This window comes from Chrysemys picta, chromosome 3 (assembly GCF_011386835.1).
Source record: "Chrysemys picta bellii isolate R12L10 chromosome 3, ASM1138683v2, whole genome shotgun sequence".
NCBI lineage: Eukaryota > Metazoa > Chordata > Testudines > Emydidae > Chrysemys > Chrysemys picta.
The window spans coordinates 84,719,474-84,747,017 of record NC_088793.1 but is presented as its reverse complement, the minus strand read 5'-3'; the positions used below and the strand labels follow the sequence as shown (position 1 = coordinate 84,747,017).

Genomic DNA, 27,544 nt, shown 5'->3' with positions numbered 1-27,544 from the left:
AAACTGAAGAGAATGGCTGAAACCACTGTAGCACTATCTACTCCAGTTGTCATGTAAGCAGGTCAGGGTCAGCAGCACCTTATGAACTTGCAGTTTTTGTTAGTTAAGTCTATAGTACTGAGCTATTCCTCTTGAGAGGAGAAGCTTTTTCTGCAGCAGGATTGAAAGCAAGAGGCTCTGTGGGGCTCATTGCAGCTTTTGACTTCAGGCAGCCCCAAACTGAAACCTTTTAGAGTACCCTTGTCAAGCTTGGGATGGCATCTGAAGATGGGACTCCTTGTGACTGAATTATTCCAGTAATTCAGGTTCATGGTCAAAGTTGACTGTTCCATTTTTGAGATGATGCAGTGGTACACTTGCACCGCAGTGGTCAGGCAGACACAACTTTGTTATTCTATTAATTGTATTACTGTGGTGATGGTCATGGTAAGAGCCCTGGTCGTGGACTGGGACCCTCTTTGATAAGCGCTGTACAAACAGAACAAAAAGATAGTGCAGTCTAAAGGGGATGCAGTCTGCACCGAGAACCTCAACAAAACTTATCAGATGCCTTGTTTTGGCAGCAACTTCTGTCCTGCCATCTCCATTGAAGTGCTGTGCCAAGTTGCTTGTGTGGCATTAACGGGAAGTATCTGGAGATGGGTGCTATTCTGATTCTATTCAGGGTATGGTCATTAGCCATATACATCTTTACAGAAGAGGAGAACCTGCAGACTGAACTGATTTTTGGAACCATGCCTCTCTAGGAATTGTGACCATCATTGATGGGTAGCTGGACCAGCTTTCCCATGTGATTAGGATTGGTGTGTCCTCGCACTGTGTTGATGAGCTGGTAAAGATTAAAAGGTGTAAGGAAATACTTTTTCCTGGAAAGTGGAGAAATAGGCAACAATGTTGTAAGACACTTCTCTCGTAATTCTGAGGCAGCCTTATAGAGTCACAGAATATTAGGGTTGGAAGAGACCTCAGGAGGTTATCTAGTCCAACCCTCTGCTCAAAGCAGGACCAACACCAACTAAATCATCCCAGCAAAGAGCTTTGTCGAACCGGGCCTTAAAAACCTCTAAGGGTGGAGATTCCACCACCCTTCTAGGTAACCCATTCCAGTGCTTTACCACCCTCCTAGTGAAATAGTGTTTCCTAATATCCACCCTAGACCTCCCCCACTGCAACTTAAGACCTTTGCTTCTTGTTCTGTCATCTGCCACCCTGAGAACAGCCTCGCTCCATCTTCTTTGGAACCTCCCCCCTTCAGGTAACTGAAGGCAGCTATCAAATCCGGCCTCACTCTTCTGCAGACTAAATAACCCCAGTTCCCTCAGCCTCTCCTCATAAGTCATGTGCCCGAGCCCCCTAATAATTTTCGTTACCCTCCGCTGGACTCTCTCCAATTTGCTCACATCCCTTCTGTAGTGGGGGGACCAAAACTGGACACAGTACTCAGTGTATGACCTCACCAGTGCCGAATAGAGAGGAATAATCACTTCCCTCGATCTGCTGGCAATGCTCCTACTAATACAGCCCAATATCCAGTTGGCCTTCTTGGCAGCAAGGGCACACTGCTGACTCATATCCAGCTTCTCGTCCACTGTAATCCCCAGGTCCTTTTCTGCAGAACTGCTGCTTAGCCAGTTAGTCCCCAGCCTGTAGTGGTGCATGGGATTTTTCCATCCTAAGTACAGGACTCTGCACTTGTCCTTGTTGAACTTAATCAGATTTCTTTTGGCCCAATCCTCCAATTTGTCTCGGTCACTCTGTACCCTATCCCTACCCACCAGCGTAGTTACCTCTCCCCCCAGCTTAGTGTCCTCTTCGAACTTGCTGAGGGTGCAGTTCATCCCATTATCCAGATAATTAATAAAGATGCTGAACAAAACCAGCCCCAAGACCGACCCCTGGGGAACTTTGCTTGATACCGGCTGCCAACTAGACATCGAGCCATTGATCACTACCCGTTGAGCCCAACAATCTAGCCAACTTTCTATCCACCTTATAGTCCATTCATCCAATCCATACTACTTTAACTTGCTGGCAAGAATACTGTGGGAGACCGTATCAAAGGCTTTGCTAAAGTCAAGATATATATCCAGAAGAAAGAGCTGAATTCAAGGCCCTAGAATCCTGAGCTTCATTGCTGCAGTCTTCATGTGGCTGAAGGGTTTACCAGTCTATACTTTCACCTCAAAATATGGATTACCAGGTCTACATTGCCAAATATCTGTGTAGATGGCTTAGTATGACCAAGTCTCTTCACAAGGAAATGTGAAAGGTCACTCAGGCCAGGTAAATGCCTTGACTTCAAGTAAAAAATTACCTTTAATTTGTATGGTGGCAAGAGCTGCTGTTTCAAGAGTGATGTCTGCAGGTACCTTGGGGCTGTAAGACAAAGCTCAGCTCCAAGCTTTCTTGCTCTAGAACAGGATCTAGTACATTTGAAGTCTGGCAGAGGATTTATCTGAGCCAGCAGGTGTCTGCTCAGATTCAATTTCAGAGGCTGGATGATAGTATCTGTAGGCATACTTTCATGTGGAAACCATTGCTGACTTAGATCTTGATAGTCATGAGCAACATAGGACACGTGTGCATATCCAAGTGACAGGACATTTCTGGTCTGGTTCCAGTCTAAAGATAATCTCTAATTGCAACTGGACTTCCGATTCAGTATTAAAAGATGTGTTCACTCCCAGGTGGAGAAGCTGATAGTTTCTCCAAGAAAAACAGTGGGTCACTTTTAGAGTCAAGGCTGGCATTGCATGCACTAGACACCTTAAGAAATCTTAGTATTCCAAAAAATAAGCAGGGTTGAGTTAGACAAGCTGACTCTAGTTACAAAAACAGAAGTACCAGGTCACACCTGTTGAGAAACCCAGTGAGAGTGGGTGGACTCTGTCCTATAAGCCATTCCTGGTTTTCAGTTACCTAGTATCTTCCCTCCCAACTATCTCAAACTACTAGTAACAGACCCCATATGAGAGAAGATATATGCTCAGCAGGGAAGATCAGTCTTGGTATTCAGGATTTCCAATTCTGCATTGTAATAACGTTGGCATTTGAACCCTGAGGGAAGTTTCCATCTCTTACCCATCCACAGCTGTCAGGTCTAGTTGCAATTATTCCTATCAATGCTTAGACTGTTGTTTTCTATAGCAGGGATTGGCAACCTTTGGCACGCGGGTTCGGACGATCACGGCTCCCACTGGCTGCGGTCGGCCATCCCAGGCCAATGGGGGCTGCGGGAAGCTGCGCGGGCTGAGGGATGTGCTGGCCACAGCTTCCCACAGCCCCCATTGGCCTGGAACGGCGACCGCGGCCAATGGGAACTGCAATCGGCCGAACCTGCAGATGTGACAGGTAAACAAACTGCCCCGGGCTGCCAGGGTGCTTACCCTGGTGGGTTGCGTGTCAAAGGTTGCCGATCCCTATTCTATAGCATTGTAAAGTACTTGTCCACTCCAGGAGCCAGGATAGAGTTCTAGAGTATGGAAAAGTCAAATTTTAACACTCTTGTTTTATCAGCTAAAATATGTGCTTAAATAGATAGCATCTATTGTGCAGCAGCATGCACACAAGACTTTTGGTCCTGCTAGCATAGTCTCTTTGGAGAGCCAATTGTGGGTTTAATATGTCCAAATAACTTTGTAGAGAACTAGCATCAGTCCCACTAGAATTAGTTGCCAGTGTGGTAAAACAGGAAAACTGTTTTCATTCTGGTCTGTTCCGCACTCTTTTGGTACAGTTGTAACAAATGAGGGCTTATACCAGCTAGGCCAGCGTTAACTAATTCCATTGTGTTGCTTTCTCCCATAAGTCTTTAAGTGACTATTTTCTGTTGTCTCTTCCCTTTTTATAGTAAAGGCTTTTACCCACTGAGGTTTCAAAATACTCCTGTGAAGTCTTGTTTGCAGACTTAGGATATGTCTACACATCAAAGAAAAACCCATGGCTGACCCATACCAGCTGACTTGGGCTCCTGAGGCTCAGGCTGCGGAGCTGTGTAGACTTCTGGGCTCGGCTGGAGTCTGAGCTCTGGGACCCTCCCTCCTTGCAGGATCCTAGAGTCCTGAGCCCCCAGACATCTACATGGCAGTGAAACAGCCCCGCAGCGCAGCCCTGTGAATCTAAATCTACTGCCATGGCCCTACTGTGGATTTTTCTTTACTGTTTAGGCATACCCTTAGTTTTTTTCACTCTTGTAAATTTTCTGTTCTCTATTTAGATTCCCATGAGCTTTATTAAATATATTTGGAGACCACTACATAAGGTATAACTGACATTTCTGGGGCATGGCATTGGAATAGCAATAGTGTTGTTGGCCAGGAGTAAAGTGTATTTGAATCTACTTGAACCTAATGCATGTGTAGTTGGAGTCACTAACGATACTTGAGAGGAAAAAAGATAATCCTATGGGTTAACCACCAGATCTGACACCCAGTCTTGGTTCTGTGCCATGGATTTGTGTGAATTTAGGCATGTGGCTTCTCTGTGCTACAGCTTCTTATCCGAAAATAAAGATGTTTAGTTGGGGAGTTGACTCAGTTCATATGTAAACACTTTTGAGGATGTTATGGAGGTGCTAATAAGTAAAACTGAGATCTGTGGTTTATGCTAGAAAACTAATCCCATTATCTTTGGGAGAGTTGCTCTTCTGATAACTATCAACTGGCCCATAATTAAATGTGTTCCCTTTTTCAGACAGCTGTGCAGATCTTAAAACCTGCAATGACTGTGTTAATAGCACTGTCCCAGGATGCAAGTGGATTCAGTGCAAAGGTAAACATCTGGAAAAACTAATATTTAATAACTAGATACGTCTTTGGGTCTGATTTCACAAACATTTACAAGGGGTGATGAATGATAACATAGTGAAAAGCAACACTATCTTAAAATTGTTCTAAACTGTTAAGATCCCAATACAGTAATGGACACAAACTACAAACACTTTGACGTGAAAGTTAAACTAATCTTAAATTCTTATCCAGAGGTAGCAGAATATTATGCCCAAAATACAAATAAAAGCAGAATTTTTAAAGGCCCGCTAACCAAACATACTAGCTGAAGCACCATGGAAAATCTTGACTACTAGCAATAGACTTCTCAAGACAGTAAACTAGTTACTTGGCCTTGCTGGTAAGGAGGTTGTGGATGGACCTTGATGTGTTAAAATTGACAAGCATTCCAACATTGCAGTCCTTTTTGAGATTATCCCACAGAACTCTTAAATCCTGTCCTGATATCAAGTGGCCCAAGAGACTACAGGGCAGTAGACAATCAGTTATGTAAGGTAGCCTATTGATTTATATTTTAGTTGTGCCCAGAAGGCATAATCAGAATTAGGGTCCCATTGTGCTGGGCACTGAACAAAACATTGTGTTAAGACAGTCCCTCCTCGATGAGTTTAGATTCTAAACATGAGGGACAGAAGTGGATGAAACAATTAGAACAAGGAGAGGAAATGAGGGTAGTGGTGATGGGATAATACATGGTTATTTAGACTACCCATGTAAAGTCTCATGGAGGATCTCTCTCCATAGTTAATGGAAAGCAAGTTTCAAACATTACCAGCCCAGTTTTGGTGTTCCTCTCAAAAGGTTCTTTCCACTACAAATTCAGTATATGTAGTCTCAAGAATTCTCTGACAAAATTCAAGGCATTGTGGACAACCTGTTTGAGAGGACTATGGACAAATAAGTGTGTTAAATGTCTTGAAACTTCTTAACAGGCTACATTAACACTAAATTGCTGTGTAAATATGGATTGTCAATTTGATCAAAACAGATAAATATGAATTCCTCTTAAATTGGAGGTTAAATTCTGCTTTAGATATATTGCACAACTTCCATTTATTCTTAGTGGAAGTCATTGTACAGTATCACAGAACTGGGCCCGGAGTATTTCTGCCCTAGTTTTTCAAACATAGTAACAGTAAACTAAATAGTGCTTTTAATGTTTTATTTAAACTTGTCTGACTCTGTTTATATCCACATACCCGCTTATGTACCATTTTCAAAAAGGTATCTGTAACTAGAATATATTGCAAGAAGTATTACACATTAATTCTACTAGCCAAGAGACTGACATCCCCAGGGAATCCCCTGTAGAACATTAAGAAATTTTATGAGATAACATAATTTATAATTGATAAAAAGCAGAATAATCGTTTTTGAGAAATTGTCAATATAAAAATACCTTTTCCTACGGCTCCTTGATATTACTTTTTGTTTGTTTGTTTTGTTTTGGACAGGATCAAACTTTTCGTGTGAAAATGCAACAGGACTTAACTGTACTGCCATTTCACAGTGTTTTTGTAAGTATCTGGATATTGTTTAGGTTGACTCTTAATGCAGTCTTTTCCAAGTTGTGTTATCTATTTGAGACAGTCCTCCTATTCTTTACAACTTCCAGCACAATAGTTATCAGCCTCCACTAACATACTTTGTATCAATTGTATAAGCAAATCTCTAGAGTATGTAAGCTTAAAGAGAACAACATCCCCCTCGCTCTGATGCTAGGCAGAGGCATGGCCAGGCAGCTCTGCGGGCTGCCTATGCCCAGAGTGCTGGCTTCACAGCTCCCATGGCCAGGAACCACAGCCAATGGGAGCTGCGGGGAGGTGTCTGCAGGCAGAGGTAGTGTGCAGAGCTGCCTGACCTTGCCTCTGTCTAGCAGGTGGGTGAGAGGGATGTCGCTGCTTCTGTGGAGACCCTCAGGTAAGCATTGCCCAGAGCCCGCCTCACCCTGTCCTGTGCCCCTGCCCCACACTCAAACTATGCTGGGGGTGGGGGGAGAGGATAGGCACAGAGCCAGGTAGGGAGCCTGCTGGCCCTGCCAACCCTCCCCCTGTCCCCCCCCATACCCCCCCCCCCACACAGCATCCACGGGGGCCCTGGGCAGCCACACACCCCAGTTTTATTCACTGCTTTTTTTTTTAGTAAAAGTTATGGACAGGTCATGGGCCATGAATTTTTGTTTACAGCCCGTGACCTGTCTGACTTACTAAAAATACCCAGGCCTAAAATGTAGCCTTCGCTTGTGCTTCATTTCTGATTTCAACTTGTTTTAGGGACTGGCAATTAGAAAAACCTCTTTGTAAACTGATTGCATTTGCCCTGGAGTCACTAAGGCAAATAAGGAACCCCAGAATGCCACTTTTTACTAAACCACTTTCTAGTAGAACAGCACTTTATTGTCATGTTAAACTGTTGGTTGTGTCAGAACGAGTAGCAGAACTCCAATCTATTCCTATTAGGTTTGCAGTGAGACTATTTCTCCTGTTCTACCAAGTATTACTTGACTCCTGCATATCCAAAAACTGTTAGATTGTATCCTGGGAATTGGTGGAGCCCCCTTTAGAAAGAAATCTTAATGAATCTGCTGCCCCAAATAACATGCACTGTAATCAGTGCTTTGAACATATGTATATACAGCAAACTGCTTTTATTAACCAGTTTCTTTTTTAAAAGTTCTAACAGCTTCTTAGACTATATGCTCAGGTTTTACTTTCTGGTACTCGGTGGAAGGAGAGTTTTATCTAAACTCAACCTTTTGGACCACTGAAGATGTTCCAGCTTTCAGTATACATTTTAATCACCCAGCAAGCCAGAGCAAATGCATACCTACCTGTGGAATCTAGCTCCAAATTGAACTTGAACTGTTATAGGAAGACTTTCTAAGACACAAAGGGGAACTGGATGCCTAAATCTCTCTCGCATATCCTGCCCAGTTTCCAGATCCAAAGCATGGGTGTGCATCCACCAGTTAGCCACAGCAACTCTTCGGGATCTGCGGTAGCCAGTTGGAACGTTCCAGGGCACTTGGGCTGAGAGTCCAGGCTTGGCCTCTGTTACAGCCTGTTTCTGGCTTGAATTACCCCGTAGGCGTGTCAGTTTTGTTTGCTTGAGGTATTCTGCTCCCACAGTTTAGTGTTACTGTAGTGCAGTGAACTCTTCCAAACTTTTTGCTACTTCACATTAGCCTTCATATCTGTCCATTAAGCATTTTACTATCCTTAAATGGGAGTCTGTTTTATGTTTATTACAATCTCGTAAGTTAACTTTATTTTTTTACCCACTATTCTACAGATTCATCTACTGCTGCTACCACAGCTGCTAATGCTACCACAGCTGCTAATGCTACCACAGCTGCCACTGTTACCACAGGTAAAAAAAAGAAATATTTGCTGTAATGAACTGATAACTGGGCTAAGTAAGATAACTTTGTAAAACAAGGGTTCTACAAAGTTTGCTTAAACTAATTGGGAATAAGTAGTTCATAAAATTGAACATCTCAGTTACAGTAGGTACAGTGCATAACTTTCTTGTCCTACAAAGAAATTGCCAGTGATTGAAGGCATGGGAATATGAAGGGAAGTCAACTGGTGGTTCTTCTACATCATTTTTGTTGTGGCTTACCTTTTTTCCACTCAGGAAATGTGGTCAATATAACTGCTGCTTCGTAAGATTAGTGCTCATAAAACTCAGGTTCTACTGTGCAAGTGAAACAGATTTCTAGCTGAGGGAGTTCAAGTATTTTTGATGTTTCAAATATCAGTTATGTTAGTGCTCAATACAAAATAAAGAACTGTACTGTCTAATAAACTAAATCATTTATAATAGCTTGAGAGCCTTAAGTATTCAGGTAACTATTCCGCACCAAGACTTACATTTTATTTATGTATTTTTATATATATAATATATAGTGTGTGTGTGTAAGAGTCTTGGTGCGGTTGGTGTGTGTGTGTGTGTGTGTGTGTGTGTACACACAAACCACACAAAAATTTGTCTATAAAAATTTACTTAACTGCACAGCATTATAAATACAGTGAAACCCCGCTGTAACATGATGTTTGGGGTCCAAAAAATTCCATCGCGATAAATGCGGGGTTGCGGTATAGCAGGGTTTCAAGCCGGTCAGTTTAAGTCAGTGGTCCCCAACGCGGTGCATTGATGTGCGCCGCCTGGTGCCCCTAGTGCCCAGCAGGGGAGAGGAGTCGCAGCCTAACGCTTGCCGGGGACAGAGAGCACCGGCGCCCACAGCCTTCGAGTTCTCTGTCCCCAGCAGGCGCGGGGCCGCAGCTTCTCTCCCCTGCTGGGCACTAGGCGGGGGCACAACAATGTCCCAGCAGGTGCCATGGCGTTGGGGACCACTGATACTAGGCCTTAAAGAGGAGCCAACTTATGATGGCGTTATATTCGATGTTGCGTTATGGCGGGGCGTGTTATTGCGAGGTTTGACTGTACCTCTATTCTATGTGTACATAGTCTGCATTTTTAAGGGTGGTTGTTCTTGCTTGAGTGAGATGAAAACTGAAGCAATTACAAAAATAGAGCTTACAAAAGTGATACTGCTGTACATTCTGAATTTGGAAGTTTCTCTCTACAAAACAGCCAACATCACCAATACAACTTCACCTGCTGCTTCATCTACTGCTTCAAGTACTCCAGTTCTCTCGACAATCAGTACACCAGGTAACTAACTTTCTTTCTTTTTTTTTAATTATTACTATCCATTTAAGTATTTATAAAAAAAAAGTCTTTATTCGGAAAAGTTTATTTGGAAATAATGTTATTTAGTAGGTGACAGGAAGTAGTGAAGAATAGTAACAGTGGGTATGCCAGAAAGTCATGACCTTGTATGCCACAGTTACCTTTATCAAGATGGAATATCTGTTGAGATGTTGCCTTGACTGTAACAAACACTGCTCAGTGAAATTTCAAAGTAAGTGAATTGGCCAAATTAAGCAGTTTGACTGGCTTCATTTCAGTCATGTTAAGTATAAGCTGCAGAAGAGGAACTTGTGAAGTCCGGTGACTGAGTTAAAATATTAAACTTGCACTCCTGACATAACCCTGGGTTAAGGTAAAATACTCTAACACTGTGTTTTTCAGTCTTTTTAATATCCGGGACTGGCTTGCTCCTTCCTAAACTGTGTTGGGGAGATCTCAGGGACTGGTGCTGATCCATGGACCAGCTGTAGAGAAACACGGCACTAACACATGTTGGGCAACAACAATAGGGTCCAACTTAAAAGACTTGATCTTGAAATTAAACTAACAAATTATACCACCCAATGAAATGTATTCAAAAGGGGAGGTAGTTTTTAAAAGTGTATTCTTTTGGTGATGGCTACAATATTGGGGCCCTGTGCGTTGTGATGAGATCTAAATCTTTTAGTTGCACATTGCTAGAAGATTTTATTTAACAGATGGGAGACTATTCAGGCACAGATTTTTATTGTTCTTTAGTAAGGTCATTCACTAAATATGAGCAGAAAAATAGATTAGGGTAGGTAGCAGAAGAGGGGGTCTCACCTCATTAGGAAAATTATTTTTGGCCCTCTGGGAGTTCTGAGGTATCAATGATGGGCATCATTCTTATAGTAAAACAAAAGTGTGGGTAATGGTATTTTGAACAGATTTAGTTTAACTGGGATTCTTCCGTGAAATGGGGATGAAACTAGTTCTTACATGCAGTTCAAAGTAGCTCTTAGTTACTTGTGGTTTGACATACTCTAATGTACAGTAAATGTTTCAATGAAAGGTAAAATCTTCATACAGCAGTGGCTTTCAACCATTTTTCATTTATGGACCCTGAAAAAATTTCAAATGGCAGTGCAGACCCCTTTGGAAATCTTAGGTATAGGCTGCGGTTCACAGGTTGAAAATCATTGCTGTGAATGTTGCTTTGACAGATCCTCAAACCTGGGAGTACAAAGAAGGAAGTGAAGAATTGTATTGGCAAATGTCATGCTTGGGGGTTGTGAAGCATACACAGTGTGCTTTCTTAATCGGTGTTTAATCTCAAACCTCTTACTGAACAGATTCATAGTACAAGAAGGAAAACACCAAATTCTGTACTAATATTTATGGTAAATGTAACATCCACTTGTTAAACTATAATCTATTAATTTGTTGTTTAACAGGTACAACACATGCTACTGAGAGTCCCCCTAAACCAGCTCCTCACAAGTCTACATTTGATGCTGCCAGTTTCATTGGTGGGATTGTCCTTGTACTGGGTCTGCAGGCTGTAGTCTTCTTCCTGTATAAATTCTGCAAGTCCAAAGATCGAAACTATCATACTCTCTAGAACCTGTCATTTTACAATGGACTAGTAGCCCAACACTTGTAGTTCACTGAACCAAAATATATTCTCTGTCCTGTATGGAACACCACAGTTCAGAATATCCTTTAAATCTCCAAAAGAAGACTTTTTGAAAGGATGATATTTTTGTAACACTATACTTGGCAAGAGGTGGTATGAATCACCTCTGGCTCAACAGAGGTACTCAATATGCTGCATGAGTCCTTGTGATTATCTTATTTTTCTTTAGTGGCTGCAGCTGTGGGACTTTTTTTTTTTAAACTTGACATGCCAAATGTAGACGTACAGTGATTCTTGTATTCAGTGGTAACACTGTCTTGAGTAGACAATCTCATGATGATGATTGTGGAGGCTGATTTAATCAACCATAAGTGCAGTATCCCTATAATTTTATCAATGACTGACTTCTGGGAGTGAAATATCATTTGTGCTAGCTTGTGGCTCTCGTAGTGTACTGCGAGGAAGGTTAACAAAGGATTGTAGAAATAGAAACTGTCTTCATAAAATAGCCTTTTGGATGAAAATAATGCCAAACCCATATTTTTCTACATGAGAATTAAAGATGCCAACCAAGAATTGTATTGCACATTTTAATTTCTTAAATTTGGCCTTTTCAGTTGTTATAACTGGAAGGGTGGTGAGAATATTTCCTCTCCATGTAAGAGGAAATAAAGTCCAGTGCCTTAAAGAATAAAAGATAGGCTGCAAATTCAAATGTTTGTGCCATTTTCATTTGTATCAAAGTTAAAGGCTGATGCAGTACTAGCCTAATAGAGTAAAGCAGAGTACATCTTTCCAATCTCAACATTCACTACAACAAAAACATGGCTAACATTTTATTTTCTGACCTTTTGAGAGGTTGACTTCTTTTGTGAATGAGGGACTGGGATATTGGACTAATTTTGAAGGTGAACTAGATTTTCACTAGCCTCAAATTATTTCTGGCCTGTAACAAAGCAAGCATAGGAAGGCCATAGCATAACTTCACATTCCGGACTTCAAAAGGGCACCAACTTAAATCATATTTGTCTGAAAAAATGTTATCTATTATTGTTAGAGGCATTCAAGATTACTATAACAGAAACAGTTTGCTTTGTGCATAGTAAGTTTCACTGTCCTCCACTGCCTACGAACACTTTCTCCTCCTCTTTGTGTGGGCCTTTGATGCAGCACGATGGGAGTGAAACAATTCTAAGATAACATTGGAAATGGACTGGGTAGTCCTAGCACTTGAAGCTACTTTTAACTATTGAAATTGACTAGATTTCAAATGGATGGTGTTCCTTATCCCCATTTTGAGGAAATTATAGTCTTATGCAGCTACTGACTTGCATGATTTAAATGTTTATCAAACTGGGCGTTTAAACATTGACAGCATGATCACTAATTAAGTTATAAAACCCATACATTGCCATGACTTAATAAGTAAATGAAAAAGCATTTTAGTTGCAGTGAGTTTTATTTCCTCATGCTCTTCTACCTTGGAAAGCATTCACTTTGTTATGCTGCATAGAAAACTAAACTTGCTATATAAAATAATTGTTACCAGACAGTGCTGTACCTTCAGAGAATTGCAATTTAATTTACTCGAGACAAAAGCAGTCAGTCAGCTCAGGTTTATTAAACAGACTGACCACCCAACTTCCAGCAAGCACCGTTTGTCTGGATTGGATGGTGTATCCTTGGCCTTATATTGTAAAATCATTTAGTCTGTCACTCCCATCTCCTTAAATTGTTTCATAACTTAATTTGGGCAAAGGAACATGCTCTATGCACTTTTCTATAATGTGACAAGACTGACCTCCCACTTCACACACAGTAGATATTCCCAATAGTATTCATAAAACAATTTTATTTAGTATTGTTCCTAATTCTCTAAAAGCTGTCTAACATTTTGGTCTTAGAAACTTGCAGCAAAAGGCTACGGGACACTTAAGAAAAACAATGCCACAGTTAAACCTGAAGTTGATTAATTTAATTACTGTGTAAAATTTGGCTAAAATGCTTTAGTCTCACAGTGATCTTGATTTATGTTAGAAAATGTGCTCATTAAGCAAAAACTTAATCATTTTTCAAGTGCCTTAATTGTTTTAAAAATCTGGCCTCAAATTTGTTGGAAAAACCGGGACAGGCGGTAACTTGCCTTAGTTACTAGTTTAATCCCTCAGTGTCAGCAATTGATACTTTCCAGGATCTTGGTGCCATTGATGTCGATCTTCAGGAAGTTTTAATTTTGTAATGCAGTTATTGCAGAAGTATAGGTTTAGTTTTGTTCTAGGAAGGTGTAAGTTTTGTGCAGCAGCCTGTATGCTTGCCTTGCTAGACAAACTGGCTTGCCTAAGTTGCTGACAAAATCATAGCTCAGGCTTAGTTTCTGTCTGACAACTCATTCTAGGTGCCAGACATGTGCTTGGGCTACCTTGGTATGGTTTCGGTTTTGTTTTTTGTTAAAATTGAGACAGTTTCCTTGCAGAATTACAGTGCCAGTTAGTCTATGCTGGCTACTAGCATGTGACTAATAGAACTTTCAGGTCCTCTTAGTCGTGTGTTTTGAAGTGGAAGGTAGCTTTCTTAGATTGTCTCCATGGAGTAGTTTTATTTGCTATTAGGCTGCCCCTTTAAATCAGATCTTAAGCACTGAACTGTAGTCACCTTTTTTCAAGCTGTTTATCATCTGACTTGTCCTTGAAACCACCTTGTGCAAATATATATTTATCAAACCTGGTATCTTATGAATGTTCCTTGCAGGCATTGCTGTGTAGTTTGTATTTTGTCTTCAGTGGAAGAAATGCAAAACAAATATCAGAAAACCAAATTTGACAAATAAAATCACATTTACTGAATAAATGTTTTGGTTGTATTTAGTTTGTAAATATTCTCTCTACTTTTAGCAACAAGGGAAGGTTGTTGTTTTTTTTTTTTTAAGTATACAGTCCTTGCAGCCTTTGCATTCAAAATAGCCACTGTGGCTGCAGAAGTTCCAAACAAAAAATGCTGTGGAGAAATGAGGATTGACTGTGGAACTCATTGCCAGGGGATATTGTGAAGGCCAAAAATATAACTGGGTTCAAGAAGGAAAGGTCCACCAATGGCTATTAGCCAAGACTTTCAAGGATGCAACCCCATGCTTTAGGTGTCCTTAAACTTCAGCCAATCAGAAGGTGGGACTGGACAATGGGATGGCTCAGTTGATAAATTGCCCTGTTCTATTCGTTCCTTCTGAAGCATCTGGCACAGGATACTGGGCTAGAGGGACAGTTCTGACCTACCATGGCCATTCTTATGTTCAGGTTTCACTTTTGCTCTTTACAATAGCAAGTGTGTCTATGGCATCTAAAGCATTTTGGCACCTAAAATCTATGAAACTAAGGTCTACATCTTCAGAGGTATTTAAGGCCACAAGAGACCATTATTTCATCTAGTCTGGTGTGTTCTTTTACAGAAAGGTTAATGCTGTGAAAGAAAAAGCCAGTTAGAGTTGCCATCCCTTGTCTTTGAAAAAGTGTCATTGCTGGGGTACCTAAAAAAAAACACACCAGCTGAGAACCTGTAGTAGTACAACAGAGTCTTGTCATTAATTCTCATAGCAGCCTTACTTCAAGCTGGGACTGGCCTGAGCTGCGTCAGGGAAGCACCACGATTCAGCTGTTCTCAGATCACAAGTGAGATGATGACAAAGGATGTAAGAATCAGAAGCAAGAGCTAGGCAGGGGAAGTAGGAGAGGAAGGAGAAGAAAATATACACATGACAGCTGTAAAACTAGGCACATCCGTTTTACTTACTTTGTTAGCATAAATGTGGTTAAGTAGGCTGTAACCCTTGACATAGATCAACAGTTACTTTTAGATACCAAGGAGAGCTTGCTTAATGGTAGGAATTAGAATATTCTACCACAAGGAACATGGAACTGCAAATATACTTAAGCAAGGGGTGACAGATATGATCATGAGCTGACATGGTAGTTACATGTATCAGTATACTAATCTGTAGAAGGAGGACACCTCAACATTGGTAGGACGAGGAAATATATATAAGGAAAAAGTGAAAACCCCCTACTGAATATGTTTTAAATACAGTGGCATCAGTGTAACATATTATAAAGCTTGCATTCCAGCCTGTGGGGTAGGAGAGAGAGATGTAGCCCTCGGAAGGGGCTAGAACAATGGCTACTCATGAGGAGGAGGAAGGTGATGGCTAACATTTCAGGTCGTCCTGCAAGGGATGGTGTGAGTATATGGATGTGCAGATGTACATTCTGTAGTGTCACTCTCATCTTACTGTGTGTGTGTGTGTGTGTGTGAGAGAGAGATTGATTTTGCTAAATGTATTAATAAACTATTTGGAAATATAGAAGAGTTCCTATAGGGAGAGCCATCGGGGTTTCCAACTATATAGTAATTTTAATACTAGGCCTGATCTTGGGACAAGAACCTGTCAACCCTCAAAGTGATACCTGGGAATTTTTAAGTGATCAATATAATTAATACCCACACTATAGATCAGGCTAACACACTCATCAGTAGGACAGGTGGAGGTTTAAGGCTTCAGGACTACATTGAACAGAGCTTTTCACATCACCATATTTAGATAATAGGGAGTCCCAGAACATCAGTTTCTGTGACAAGTGAAAGAGAAGGTAATAACTAGAGCTTGTTGGAAACTGCTGATTCACTAGAATTGAAACTTTTCACAGGAATGTGTCAAATCAGTAGAAATCTGCCCAGAATCCCCTGCTCCCTGGAATTTTTCAAAACATTGTTTTGATTCTCCAGAAACAACTTTTCTAAAATTACTTTGCACCAAAATTTTTGAACTTTTTCTTCGAATTCAAACAAAAAAAAATTGTGAAAAGTAATTTTCATTTTTTGACCAGCTCTAATGATAACTGAACAGCAGGATAAGCCCCTTCATCCCACTCCCCCTCTGAGAGGATCCTTTTGTTTTACAGTACTTTTCATGTTCTCTAGAGGGGAATTACTTTTTTGTCCATATTTGCAAAGCATGCTGTACTTAGAAACTTTGTTTTCTCCCATGGAAAGTTGGCCAGCTGAATGATTTACTTTTATATAAAACAAACAAAATTTCATAGCAAATCCTGGAATGTGGTTAATATTTTGGGGGTTCTCCATACCTGTGCATATTGCCAAATATGCACAATCTTTATAAAACAAAAAGCCTTTCACAGTTCACACCAGTAAAGGATTGTCAGGCCTTGTCTACACTTACAACGGGCCAGCTGCCCCGCTGTAGCGCTTCGTGAAGATGCTGCCTGCACTAATGGGAGAGCTTCTCCCATCAGCGTAGGTATTCCACCTCCCCAACATAGCACTGTCTACAGTGGGAGTCAGGTCGGTATAACCATCTCTCAGCAACATATTTATATCTCTATAAGTTTGTAGTGTAGACCAGGGCCCAGTCAGAGCACGTGTTACTTTGTACATCAGTTTGACTTTGCATAAATTTCATTAGCCCATTCCATGTTAGCCAGATCAGTTACAATGCATAGGTCTGAAAACACCCTCTGATTTTAATCAAAAGTACATTTCAGCTCACTTTTGGGCCAGCCTGTGTTCATGCTGCTGCATGAGGATGGGAGGTTGTGTGTGTTCAGCCAGGTCTGGTAAAAGAGCATCTATCACTCTGTTCTTCCATCTGCTGGGCACCTGCAATTGTAAGTGAGTGGGCTGTAATGTTAATCCTGGGGAGGAGTCTATGCAGTAATTACACTGAGCCTGAGTAGATTTATCCTGATCAGCAACCCATCCCAACATGTGCTACAGCCACATGCTACTTCCTAGTTTGAAACAAAGGGAAGTGGCTTGAAGGCAGGCTGACTAGGAATGGGGTGGTTCCTGGCTGGAGAGAGGGACAAGATTCATTGTAAGACACCTCCTCTGCTCTTCTCAGAAGTCACTGACCCTGCCACAGCACCCTCTAGCATAGGTGGTCCTCCCTGACACATTGTCCCTTAGAAGCCTAACAAGTCCCTAGAAATCAGCCAATAGGGTATAAGAACTGTGAATCAGGTGTAACAGGAAGCCTTCAATTATATCACTCCCCCATTCCACTACTTAATCCAGATCTTTAAGGGGGATTTGACTGTTATCCAGACCTAAAAGCTGACTCAACACAATTCATTTTTAACAAACTTCACTGATTTTTTTTTTTAAACCACTCACTACCAAATCCACCATTACTCACAGTCTTTGGCCTTTCAGTCTTTCCTGATGTTATATTGCTACCTTTGGGATCTGGAGTCAAAGGATTCTGCTTGTAATCCCGGGGTAGAGTGGATGCGGAGATCACTGTGCGCTGGGCCCATGATGCAGAACCTATATTATAAATAATGTGGAGTTACAGCAGAACTTGACTTTAGCAAAAATACACAAAGCACCTGTTCTGATATGTATCATAAAAATACAGATGTTAATTCATACAGAATTGTAAGCAACTTCTTTCTTAGTCCTGTCCTAACTGCATAGTGGTTCCTGTATGGTTTCTAATAGAATGTGCAGAATTAAAAATAGCCACAATATTTCTGCATAAAGACTTTCTCTAACCAGTGACAGGGCTTTGATTAAGTCTCATTACAGTGGGACTCATACATATATTACACCATCCGTGGACAGATCAGTGAAGCAGATCTTTGCTGATCCAAGCTCTAATCTAATCCATTATAGGCAAATAGTTTCTCCAAAGCTCTATTGTCATTATCCCTTAGATTGCAACAGAATCAAAAATGTAAGTCGATGGTTTCTTCAATTTCAAGCGTTAGCTTAGTTTTTTCCCTTCATTAGGTCTTCACGCAGACAGAGACACTTCCCTAACTGACTGTTGGTCCGTTTAGGCACGAAGAAATCTCTGAAGCAGATGCTGAGTTTCTAACTGGTTACTGCTATGATCAGCTCTAAGCTTGGATTGTCTCTACATACAGCATGGTTAATATTCTGTTAGTAGCCACTGGCAGCTTGCCGCATGTCACCCTTGCCAATAGCCTTGATTGGCACCTAGCTATGTTTCTGAAACTTAATTATAGCACTTATTTTGCCATGCAGATATGACCCTAAGTCAGTGTAATTGAGATGGGTGCTCCTCTTCCTTCCAATATCTTTGTGCAGCAAGACATCCCAGAATGCATTGTCCTGAGTGTTGCTGATACTAATCTGTGTGCCTGTCCTCTATCCCCTGCTGAGGCAATATGAGACAGCAGGCCAGATTTTCTCAGAAAGCACTGATAGGCAGCGTGATGGACAGTTGGTTGTGCTGTGACTAAAGCATCTATGTGGACAACTCTACTGTGATTATTGTAACCAGATCAAATGAGGGTGTGGCTGTGGTTGCAATAACAGCCTAAAATCGACAGAGACATAGCAACTGTTCAATTGTCACCCCTAGATGAATATGAACACTAGAATGAAGAGTAATGCATGCAATTACTTTAGGGCTTGATATTACAACTAAAGGCAATACACCCTTATTCAAATTAATAACAATTATAAACCTCTGCACTCTGTGAGCCTGTGATAAACCAATACAGAATAACTATTACCTGACAAAGGACTTCTTACGCTGCTAGCACTAGAAGACATCAGATTAATGGACTTCTTCTTCATTCCTTTTTAAAGAAATAAATTACAACATCCATAATACACAATTAACATCATACTCATCAAGAAAAAGCTAGAGAAAAGCATGTCCTTTTAGTATTTGGGGACAGACATCTGAGGAATGTCTGTATTTTGAGGCAGGCTCCATTTTAAAAAAAGGCTTTTCCTTGCTCTCCAGACAAGTTCTCCAGCTATGCAACAGGTTGAATAATGGGAACTCCCTGCAGACCAAATACTTTGAAATGTCCAAGCTGATTTTCACTTCTTTTCATCCTGTGTGTTTGATTTGTCCATAGAGAGCTATCTCTGGTTGGTTCAGAATGTACTCAGCCTTACTTGCCCATTTGGTATTCACATTGGCCGTATTTTTCATCTCTGCTAACACTGGAAAGGTAGTTTAATATTCTTTTTTCATCAACCTGTTTAAAGCACTTTGAATTAAACAGGTGTTATAAAAAAACAGCTGGGAAGAAAAAACATCTTTGTTAAAGCTTCAAAATTCTTGTCCCTTCAGTGAAGATCTGAGAAAGCTCCAAACTCCTGTTCTCTTGTCCTCCAAAGAGACTTCCAGTAAAAACAGCAGTATTTATATTCCTGACGATGCTAAGGTTAAAAAACAAGCAAGCAACAAAAAACAAAAAAAAAATCCCCACCCCCAAAACTCCAAAGCCATCTTTCAAGCCGCCTTCACACATGATGAGAAAAAAAAGCAGAGGGGGATGAAGGAAGAGAGGAACCATCTATTTTTGTAGGTGGGGGTTGGTGACTATGCAGGCATGCGCCATTTTGGCAATCTCCATGGTGGTACAGTACCCAAGCCACACAATTAAGCTGGAAAAAAATCTACTCTCCTTGTTTAGATGTTCATGTCATTTTAAAATAAATACATGTTCCCTTACCTGTGGGTGAGTTTCTCTGGGATGTTACAGCTTCCAAGTCATAAACCTGACACTGCAGTTCATCCACCCACTGGAAGGCATCCAGTTTTAAACTACGTTCTTGGATCAACTGGCTTCTTATCTAAGGAGGATGGCAATACCACATGAAGAGGATTCAGGTTAAAAAAGAAAAAAAAATCTTCTGACAATCCTCATTCAAAGCAAAGGCACAGGCTAAAGGGCTCAAAAGGAGGAGAAGCAGATGCCTTCAGCATCAGAGGTGGTCACTGTTCAGCGGTGAATGAAGTAATTCCTAGATATAATTTTATAAAATGTGTCTGGGATCCTTCTGGAGGAGACAGTGATATAATTGGTATAACTGGTCATTATAACTATTTAATAAAATCTGCAGTTTCCAGCATTTTAAGAAAGGACAGTAGACAACCTGGGGCCTTTTCCCTCCTCACTCCCCTGAGCTCTCTATTTATAACCCTTGTAACCCACACCATGACCAGACACTTCCAGCCTCAATGCCATTCTGAATGAAAGATAGGAGTGAACAACAGCAAGTCATCTTTCCCTCAGCTCCTCCAAGGGCTGTGTGACCTGTCTTCTCAGTGCCCCCACTCCCTGCCAGAACAAGGAGCAAGAAATGAGAACCAACAATTGAATCAGACACTGCTGAGATGATGGCTTGGTTCTAGACAGGATAACTGTTATAAGCCATATGCTTTCATGCCCATATAGGTCTTCTTCTTGGGAGCTAGCAGTAGCAGGGACCACTGTAGCACTAAAAGTCCTGACACTGTCATTGTTTTGTTTATCTAATACCACATTATTTATTTTCTCAAAGGCCAATTCAGCTACTGATGCTTCTTGGCACTCAAAAGTATTTTGTAAACACAACAAAAGGGTGCACAGCTGCACCATTTAGAGACGGGGACTATGAACTCATTGGCCTATGTGCCAGGGCTGAATGCTTTGCTCTTCCAAAAGTCTCTTGATGTCATACACTCTTAATAAAGGCAGTCACAGAAAGTGCCAGCAGCCTGCTGAACTATTCCCAGCAAAATGCTATCTGTCATCCCAACTCTCCCAAATTGCGGTGGGTGCTTTCAATTGGACTGTTCAGGTGGTTGAAGAGAGAAAATACTTTGGCCAGGTTAATAGGAGAGGCAGTCAGATAAGAACAAGGACATTTCATCCTATCTATGGTAGGACTGCAAATAAAGGGATGGAAAGCCACACTTTATACTGTTAGAGATTGTGGAGTGCATGAAGTGCAGCCAAGGGGATGTACCTGACTAAAATCTAATCAAGTGGTTTTCAAACATTTTCATTCTGCAGGTCACTTTGTAAGAGACCCAAAGCACCTCTCATTGACCCACTTATCCACCCGACAACCCAATCCAAGAGCTGGACTACGGGAATTGTACTCATTTAGTTAAATCAGCTTCTAAATTGATTCACTTAAATTTGTGCCAGTTCTTTTTGCAGACAGTCTTAAATCAGTCTAATAATGGAGGACATTGTTAAGCAATTAAATTAAGCGAAATCGATAACCAACTTCAGACTGTCCATACAACATGTGGGCACTGATTTAGTTAAATTGATGCAATTTCTGTGTGTAGACTGGGCTCAACCCTGCCTGTGTCCCAAAATGTTTCATTCAGTGGACCATCAAAAAAGGTTCCTTGAACCCCGGTTTGAAAACCACTGGTAATGGATGTGTCCCCCTTGATACTTAATCATGTCAGATAGAAAGTAGATAAAGCAAAGGAATAATAAAATTTCTACATGCCAGCTATGTATGCTGTCCGCAATGGCTGTATACAACCTGTGTTATAGTATCAAAGACTTAACAATTAGCATACATGCTAATTATATTTCTTTTTTTTACAACAGTAAACATTTGGAGTGGAGAGAAAAATGACCTACCTATGGCAGCAACCAAGGTGTTGTGGTTTTGATTGTGTCTCTCTTGCCCTGAGTCAATGGTTTTGCCCTGTATTTGCTGGACTAATTGCAACAAGCCTTTTCTTTGTTATTCTACCATAGTAACGGGATTAAGATATGCTGAAGATGAAAAATCATGTGCTTTTGTTTTACACTAAACAGCAGCTGTTTTGTGTATGTTTTGGCTGTCAAGGCACTCTTGGATCTACGTTATACTTCAATAAATCTCCTAAGAGGATCTAGATTATCCCAGAACTGTTTAAACACAAAATATATAATCAGATAAGGTCAGTAAAATCTGCAGCAAAACAAACCAAGTAGAATTTGCCAAACTTTTATTGTAAGTGAAAGGCTTGTGCTGTTGGGAATGATTAGGCATTCTATAATTTATACCAAATATAGTACTGCATGTTTGATTTCACCCAATAAGAACATTTAAATGTTGGTAACTTCTAAGTTTATGATGAAACTGCTGGAATGGATTTCCTCATTTACAGTTCACGTGACAGTGCAAGAGAAGAGAAAGAAGACTTAATATACCATTGTGTTAACTAGTTGGCACTTCTGAGCTCCTCCATTCCATTCAGTCATACCTCTCAACCTTAAATCTGCCAATGTGTGATCGAAGCAACCACAATGTGATGCAAATGTCTGAAACATGATATACCTGTGTTTTGTTACACATTATAATCTGTCAGTTGTGGTATAATGTTTGTGGTTTGGGTTTTTTTGTTTTGTTTTTTTAAACTATAAAGCAGGTTTTAAGGATGTTTTCTCACTCATTAAACCAGTCGTTTAAAAAGAAATTAGGAAGGACAGAAATTCCATAATGTGCAAACAAAGTACTAGCAGGACTTGAACCCTCAGTCTTCAAATCCCTAGTACAGAGCTAAAGAATTCCATGTTATCCTCTCTGTAGGCCAGCAGCTAGTGAGGGATGCGGCACACATTTGCCAGTGGATTACACAACTACTTGCTAAATTATGATATAATGTTGGAGATCAGTGTTCCTGGGTTCTACTCCCAGTTCTGCGAAGGGAGCATGATCTAGTGGTTAGAGTGGTGCTTACAAATACTTAGGTTTAGCACATTGTGGATGACTGGAGGAAATTTAGGCATGCCATTTTAAACACCTGGGTTTTATACCCAATTCTGCCAGAAGTGACCTCCTGTGACCTCTCCGTTAGCTTATTTGTAAAATGGGGGGAATACTTGCCTGAGGACAGGGATTCAAGGCCATGCTCAATATTAGAGGTTGTGAAGTACACACAGATATAAAAAACTGTGAAAGAGATGAGCTTAGACCCCATGGTCTCCTAGCCCCCAACCTAGTGCACTGTTCCTTAGACCCAAAGGCATTCTGTGTTGAAGGGTCTGTCTCTTCAGAACATCTCCTAGCTTGGCAGGGCTGCAGAAGGAGGCGGCAATAACTCCCAAAATGCAGAGTATTCTGTGAAATCCAGGACACTGGAGGGGATGCATTCAGTGTTGATCAGAGAAAGACATGCAGCTGGTAACCAATACTGAGGCCCTAGTACATGTCTCAAGGAATGCTAGCTTCCTTAGCAACATGGTACATGCTGAAGTGTTTAAAGGTGTAGTTGTGCGCTTACCTGCCGCATTTCTTTTTTGATCCGTTTTTGCTGAAGCTGCACTATTTGAGAAGATTTCTCAGCATCTTCGGTCAGACATTGCAGCCTCTGTTCTTTCTGCCCCATGTCTTCCAGCATCTTCTCCATGTTTGCTGCCTTCATCACATCCAGCTGTTGCCTGCTCCGGGCTTCTTGAGTCATCCTATGTTCTACTTCCTGTAGCAAGTGTTTCTATGACATGGAAATAACAATACGTCAGGCAACAGAACTTGAAAGACCCATTCCTTTCTAATATATACAAACAAGCAGAATTAAAAACAAACCAACCCTCAAACTTTCTGGAATCAGAAACAAAATAGGTCAGAAGCTCAATTTTTTCTCCTTTGCACATCACCTTTAAGCAATACCTGGAAAGGAGCTCCCTGCTCTGGTAAGTTACGTAACTAAACTGAGTAACTTACATCAGCTTAACCCTCTAGTATAGACAAGGCCTAAGTTAAACTTTTTGCGTGTGGAAATAAACATTGGGTGTTCTTTTTCCCTCTTATTTAAAATAATTATCAGCAATAGGGTACTGGAGTTATTTTTTAATACAGGTATTTAGCATCTGGAAGTTATTCTTAGGCTCTTTGACAGTTCATATCTCCATCTTACAGCTTCATTTTCATAAAATAACCCTTTTAAATCTTTGATTGTCATTTTGCCGAGGTGATGTAAATCTTATATATGATCCCTAACAGCTTCTGTCTATATTCCTCTCTGACTACAACAGCGCCTGTAGAAAAAGCTCAAACCAATATATATGGCTTGGTAGAGTCAAAATATATACATCTTCAGCTTCAGTTTCCAGTTGTCCCTCAATTGTTTCTGTAAGTATTTCCCTCTTGAAAGGCAATGGGTAAAATTCTCTATTGAAGTAAGTGGTATTGAGGAGATGAGAATTTGACCCACTTCGTAGAATGAGTCAGGATAGTTATTTTAGGTACCTGCTTATCTAACTGTTTCTTTAGTCTTTCATTGTCTGCTTGAGATTTTGCCAGAGCCTTCCTTATAGCCACCAGCTGCTGACGAAATAAAAGCACCTCTTGTTCTGCCAGCATCTTGGCATTCAAACACTCTTCTTTGTTTTGAAGGGCCTCCTGTTAACAAAAAGAACGTAATAGAATTAAGGAATGAAAGCCATGGTCCTGTATTGTTAATAGCGCCAGATTACTTGAAAGGTGACCTGCAAGGGATTTTTAATAAGTTGCGGGAGTCCCTTTTGTTTCTTTCAGATTCAAAAAGAAGGCCTGAAAAATTTAGGGGGGGGGGGGGGGGGGCTTGTTTGATTTTGGGGCCTTTTGTATTTGGAGGCTTGTTTGGTATGTTTCTGCTCATTTTTTCTAAAGCCTGGTTTACACACAGATTTTGTATGGATAGAACTACAACTCTACCCTGATATAACACTGTCCTCGGGAGCCAAAAAATCTTACTGCGTTATAGGTGAAACCGCGTTATATCGAACTTGCTTTGATCCGCCGGAGTGCGCAGCCCCGCCCCCCCGGAGCACTGCTTTACCGGGTTATATCCAAATTCGTGTTATATCGGGTCGCGTTATACCGGGGTAGAGGTGTATTTTGGTTAGGTATGTGATAGGTATATATAAAATGTTACCAAAATATTCAAGGTTAGTACAGTAACTCCTCACTTAAAGTCGTCCCGATTAACGCTGTTTCATTGTTACGTTGCTGATCGATTAGAGAACATGCTCGTTTAAAGCTGTGCAATGCTCCCTTATAACGTTGTTTGGCAGCCGCCTGCTTTGTCCACTGCTTGCAGAAAGAGCAGCCCGTTGGAGCTAGCTGGTGGGGGCTTGGAACCAGGGTGGACTGGCAGCCCCCCTAAGTTCCCTGTGCAGCAGCCGCCCAGCAGGTTACCAATTGCCGGCAGTTCAGCTGTGCCTCCCCCGAATGCCATGTGCTGCTCCTGCCCTCTGCCTTGGAGCTGCTCCCAGAGACTCCTACTTGCTGTGCGGGGCGGGGGGAAGAAGGGGGCTAATGTCAGGGTGTCCCCCTCTCCTATGATCCTGCCCCCTGCTTACCCCATCTCCATAGTGCGGGGGGGACAGGGCTCAGGACAGAGGGAGCTCGCTGGCGTCTCAACTAGCTGATCTACTTAAAAAGGCAGTGTACTTAGAGTGGGGTCAGCGTACTTAAAGGGGCAATGCACATCTCTCTCTCTCTCTTTCTCTCTCACACACAGAGGGTGTGTGTTTGTCTGCCATGCTGTCTCTCCTCCCTCCATTTGTGCTGCCTTGTAGAGTGTGAGGCTACATTAACAACGTGTTAACCCTTGAGGGCTCAGCCGAGTGCTAGTTCATCATTTAGCAGTAAGGCATTCCCTGGGGAAATATCCCACCCTCTGACTTCACCACTTCAGCCAAGCTTCACATTCACCATTGCTGTGTACAGTATTAAAATGTTTGTTTAAAACCTTAAGACCTTAAGGGATCCTAGTTTTCTGTGATTAAAAAAAAACAAAAAATTCTCCAATAAAAAAACCAAACCATAAAATCCACATTTTTACTCAATTAAAATGAAACACTGAACATTAGTTTACCTAGCCACAATATATATAGGTATCAGTTGAACACAATGTTTTATTGATATATTTACAATTTAAGCAAGTTCAAAGCTTACCAATGCCATTAATCATTATAATAAAATAAAATTAATAGAATGATCCAGTCACAGTGCATTGTTTCTTTGCTATTGTTGATGACCCTACTATTTCAACCTCTTCATTTCTTTTCATTCAGTTTGTTTAGCACTTTCCACATGTTCTGCAATTGTCTGCCTTCATATGTAATCTACAGCCTTGCCGCATACAGTATAGAACACCACAGTACCATCAACGTGAAATTTGTCCTTGCCAAACTCAGCAATATTTTAGTGATTTTTAAAGTTTTGGGCATCTTTTCATAACTTTAATTATTTATATCTGGAAGCTGAAGTGAAATTTGAGATGCATTAAAACACAAACCCCTACATGCCACTGAGTAACCTCTGTACACTGGAAGCAGCTTATTTGGAGTATGTTTAGCTATGTAAATTTAAAGCACATTCAAAAAATATCAACCACAGGAGGGGGAGGTTGTGCGCATTGAATAAGTGACACTGGTACTTTCAGTAAAATGTAGTTAATAGTTAATATAGGTTTTTACATTTTCATAAAATGTAAAAAATACAGATTTCGCTGTAAAAATGGAAATGCCATGTTTTTCTGTGGCAAACAGATTTCTAGGTTCCCTGGTCCTTAGCAATATCAGGAGTATAAAATCTGATCTTCCTTAGTGTTTTTGGAGGACCAGTAGGAGGTATAGGATACATTTATTTTGAATTCTTAACATGTTATTAAAGGCTAACGGTGTTGAATTTTTAGCAAAGCCTTCCTGTATTCAAAACGTTAATCACTAGAGTTAAATAGGTGTTAATAAAACAAACAAAAGTTTTAAACAACCAGACTGAGTAAGAGTCCCTCACCCTCTTAACAGTTCATTCATGCTCTGGGTACATCTTCACTGCAGAGTTAACTCAGACTTTGACTCAGGTATTGCCCCCGAGTTTGTGACTGTTTTAAATCTAGGCTAGTTGGCACTGCTCAGTGTATGAGCTAGCGCTCTGGTGCTGTTTTCACTCAGGCTGGTAACCTTCCTACTTTGCAGTGAGGATGTAGGCTAATCACTCAAGTATTGACAGTCTTCCAGTGCTTTCCCACAATTCCCCGGTGTGTCCAGAAGCAGAGTCTAGTCCTTCCACAATTCATTGGGAAAGAATCAGAGCAGATCAGCTTCCTGCTGCACAAAGAACCCAGGGATTCGCCTTGAGATGGGTGAGCACAGCACCAATGAGGACACAGTAACTCAAGAGATATGGCTTTGCAGCTCATACCTAGGCTAAGCCAATTCAGGTGTTGACCACTCAAGTTAACTCTGATCTTCTAACCTAGACATGATCTGAATTTCTAATGTAATTAAGAACCAACCCTGCCCCTGAAAACAACAACAAACCCACACAACCTCCACATGCAGGCCTCCTTCATACATACAAAAAGGCATGAGCCTAATTTTTCCCCTTTGCAGATCTTTAAACTGTTTCCTGCAGTCCTTACTCGGGTAAAACACTCCCATTAAAGCTGAAGTAGAATCAGATCTCAATGTTTTCAATTATCACCTAGAATGTTAATTCATATATGTTTCAATTAAAAGTGAAATCTTATCAGCAAGTTTGCAGACAGGCAGACAATAATACTGACACCTGGGATATAATCACCTGCAAAGAAAACCTCAATAATTACAGGAAATAATCTGTCAAGGTACAATGATTAGCTTTATCATTTTGTCCTGCTTCAGCGAGCAAAACTCATTAAGAA

At 40.9% G+C, this 27,544-nt stretch overlaps 2 protein-coding genes across 3 annotated transcripts in view; one reads left to right on the top strand and one right to left on the bottom strand.

The window, feature by feature from the left end:
- CD164 (CD164 molecule) overlaps positions 1 to 27,544 on the top strand; it is a 41,192-nt gene that overhangs the window by 2,369 nt on the left and 11,279 nt on the right. Inside the window, exons 2-6 of one of the 2 annotated variants that reach the window (XM_024102513.3) lie at positions 4,693 to 4,770; positions 6,242 to 6,304; positions 8,079 to 8,156; positions 9,384 to 9,464; positions 21,492 to 21,541. In XM_024102513.3, the coding sequence (XP_023958281.2) occupies positions 4,693 to 4,770; positions 6,242 to 6,304; positions 8,079 to 8,156; positions 9,384 to 9,464; positions 21,492 to 21,541 (350 nt within the window). Of the gene's footprint in view, positions 1 to 4,692; positions 4,771 to 6,241; positions 6,305 to 8,078; positions 8,157 to 9,383; positions 9,465 to 10,918; positions 13,948 to 21,491; positions 21,542 to 27,544 lie in introns of those variants that run through there. The other variant, XM_008164922.4, reaches the window with a different exon arrangement.
- Positions 16,611 to 27,544, bottom strand: part of LOC101937976 (uncharacterized) — a 115,019-nt gene continuing 104,085 nt past the window's right edge. The window contains exons 44-49 of the mRNA XM_024102512.3: positions 24,121 to 24,273; positions 23,156 to 23,365; positions 19,608 to 19,728; positions 18,651 to 18,716; positions 17,303 to 17,433; positions 16,611 to 16,764 (exon numbers count right to left, since the gene is read on the bottom strand). Coding sequence (XP_023958280.2) covers positions 16,651 to 16,764; positions 17,303 to 17,433; positions 18,651 to 18,716; positions 19,608 to 19,728; positions 23,156 to 23,365; positions 24,121 to 24,273 — 795 coding nt within the window. The 3' untranslated portion in view covers positions 16,611 to 16,650. The remainder of the gene's footprint in view (positions 16,765 to 17,302; positions 17,434 to 18,650; positions 18,717 to 19,607; positions 19,729 to 23,155; positions 23,366 to 24,120; positions 24,274 to 27,544) is intronic.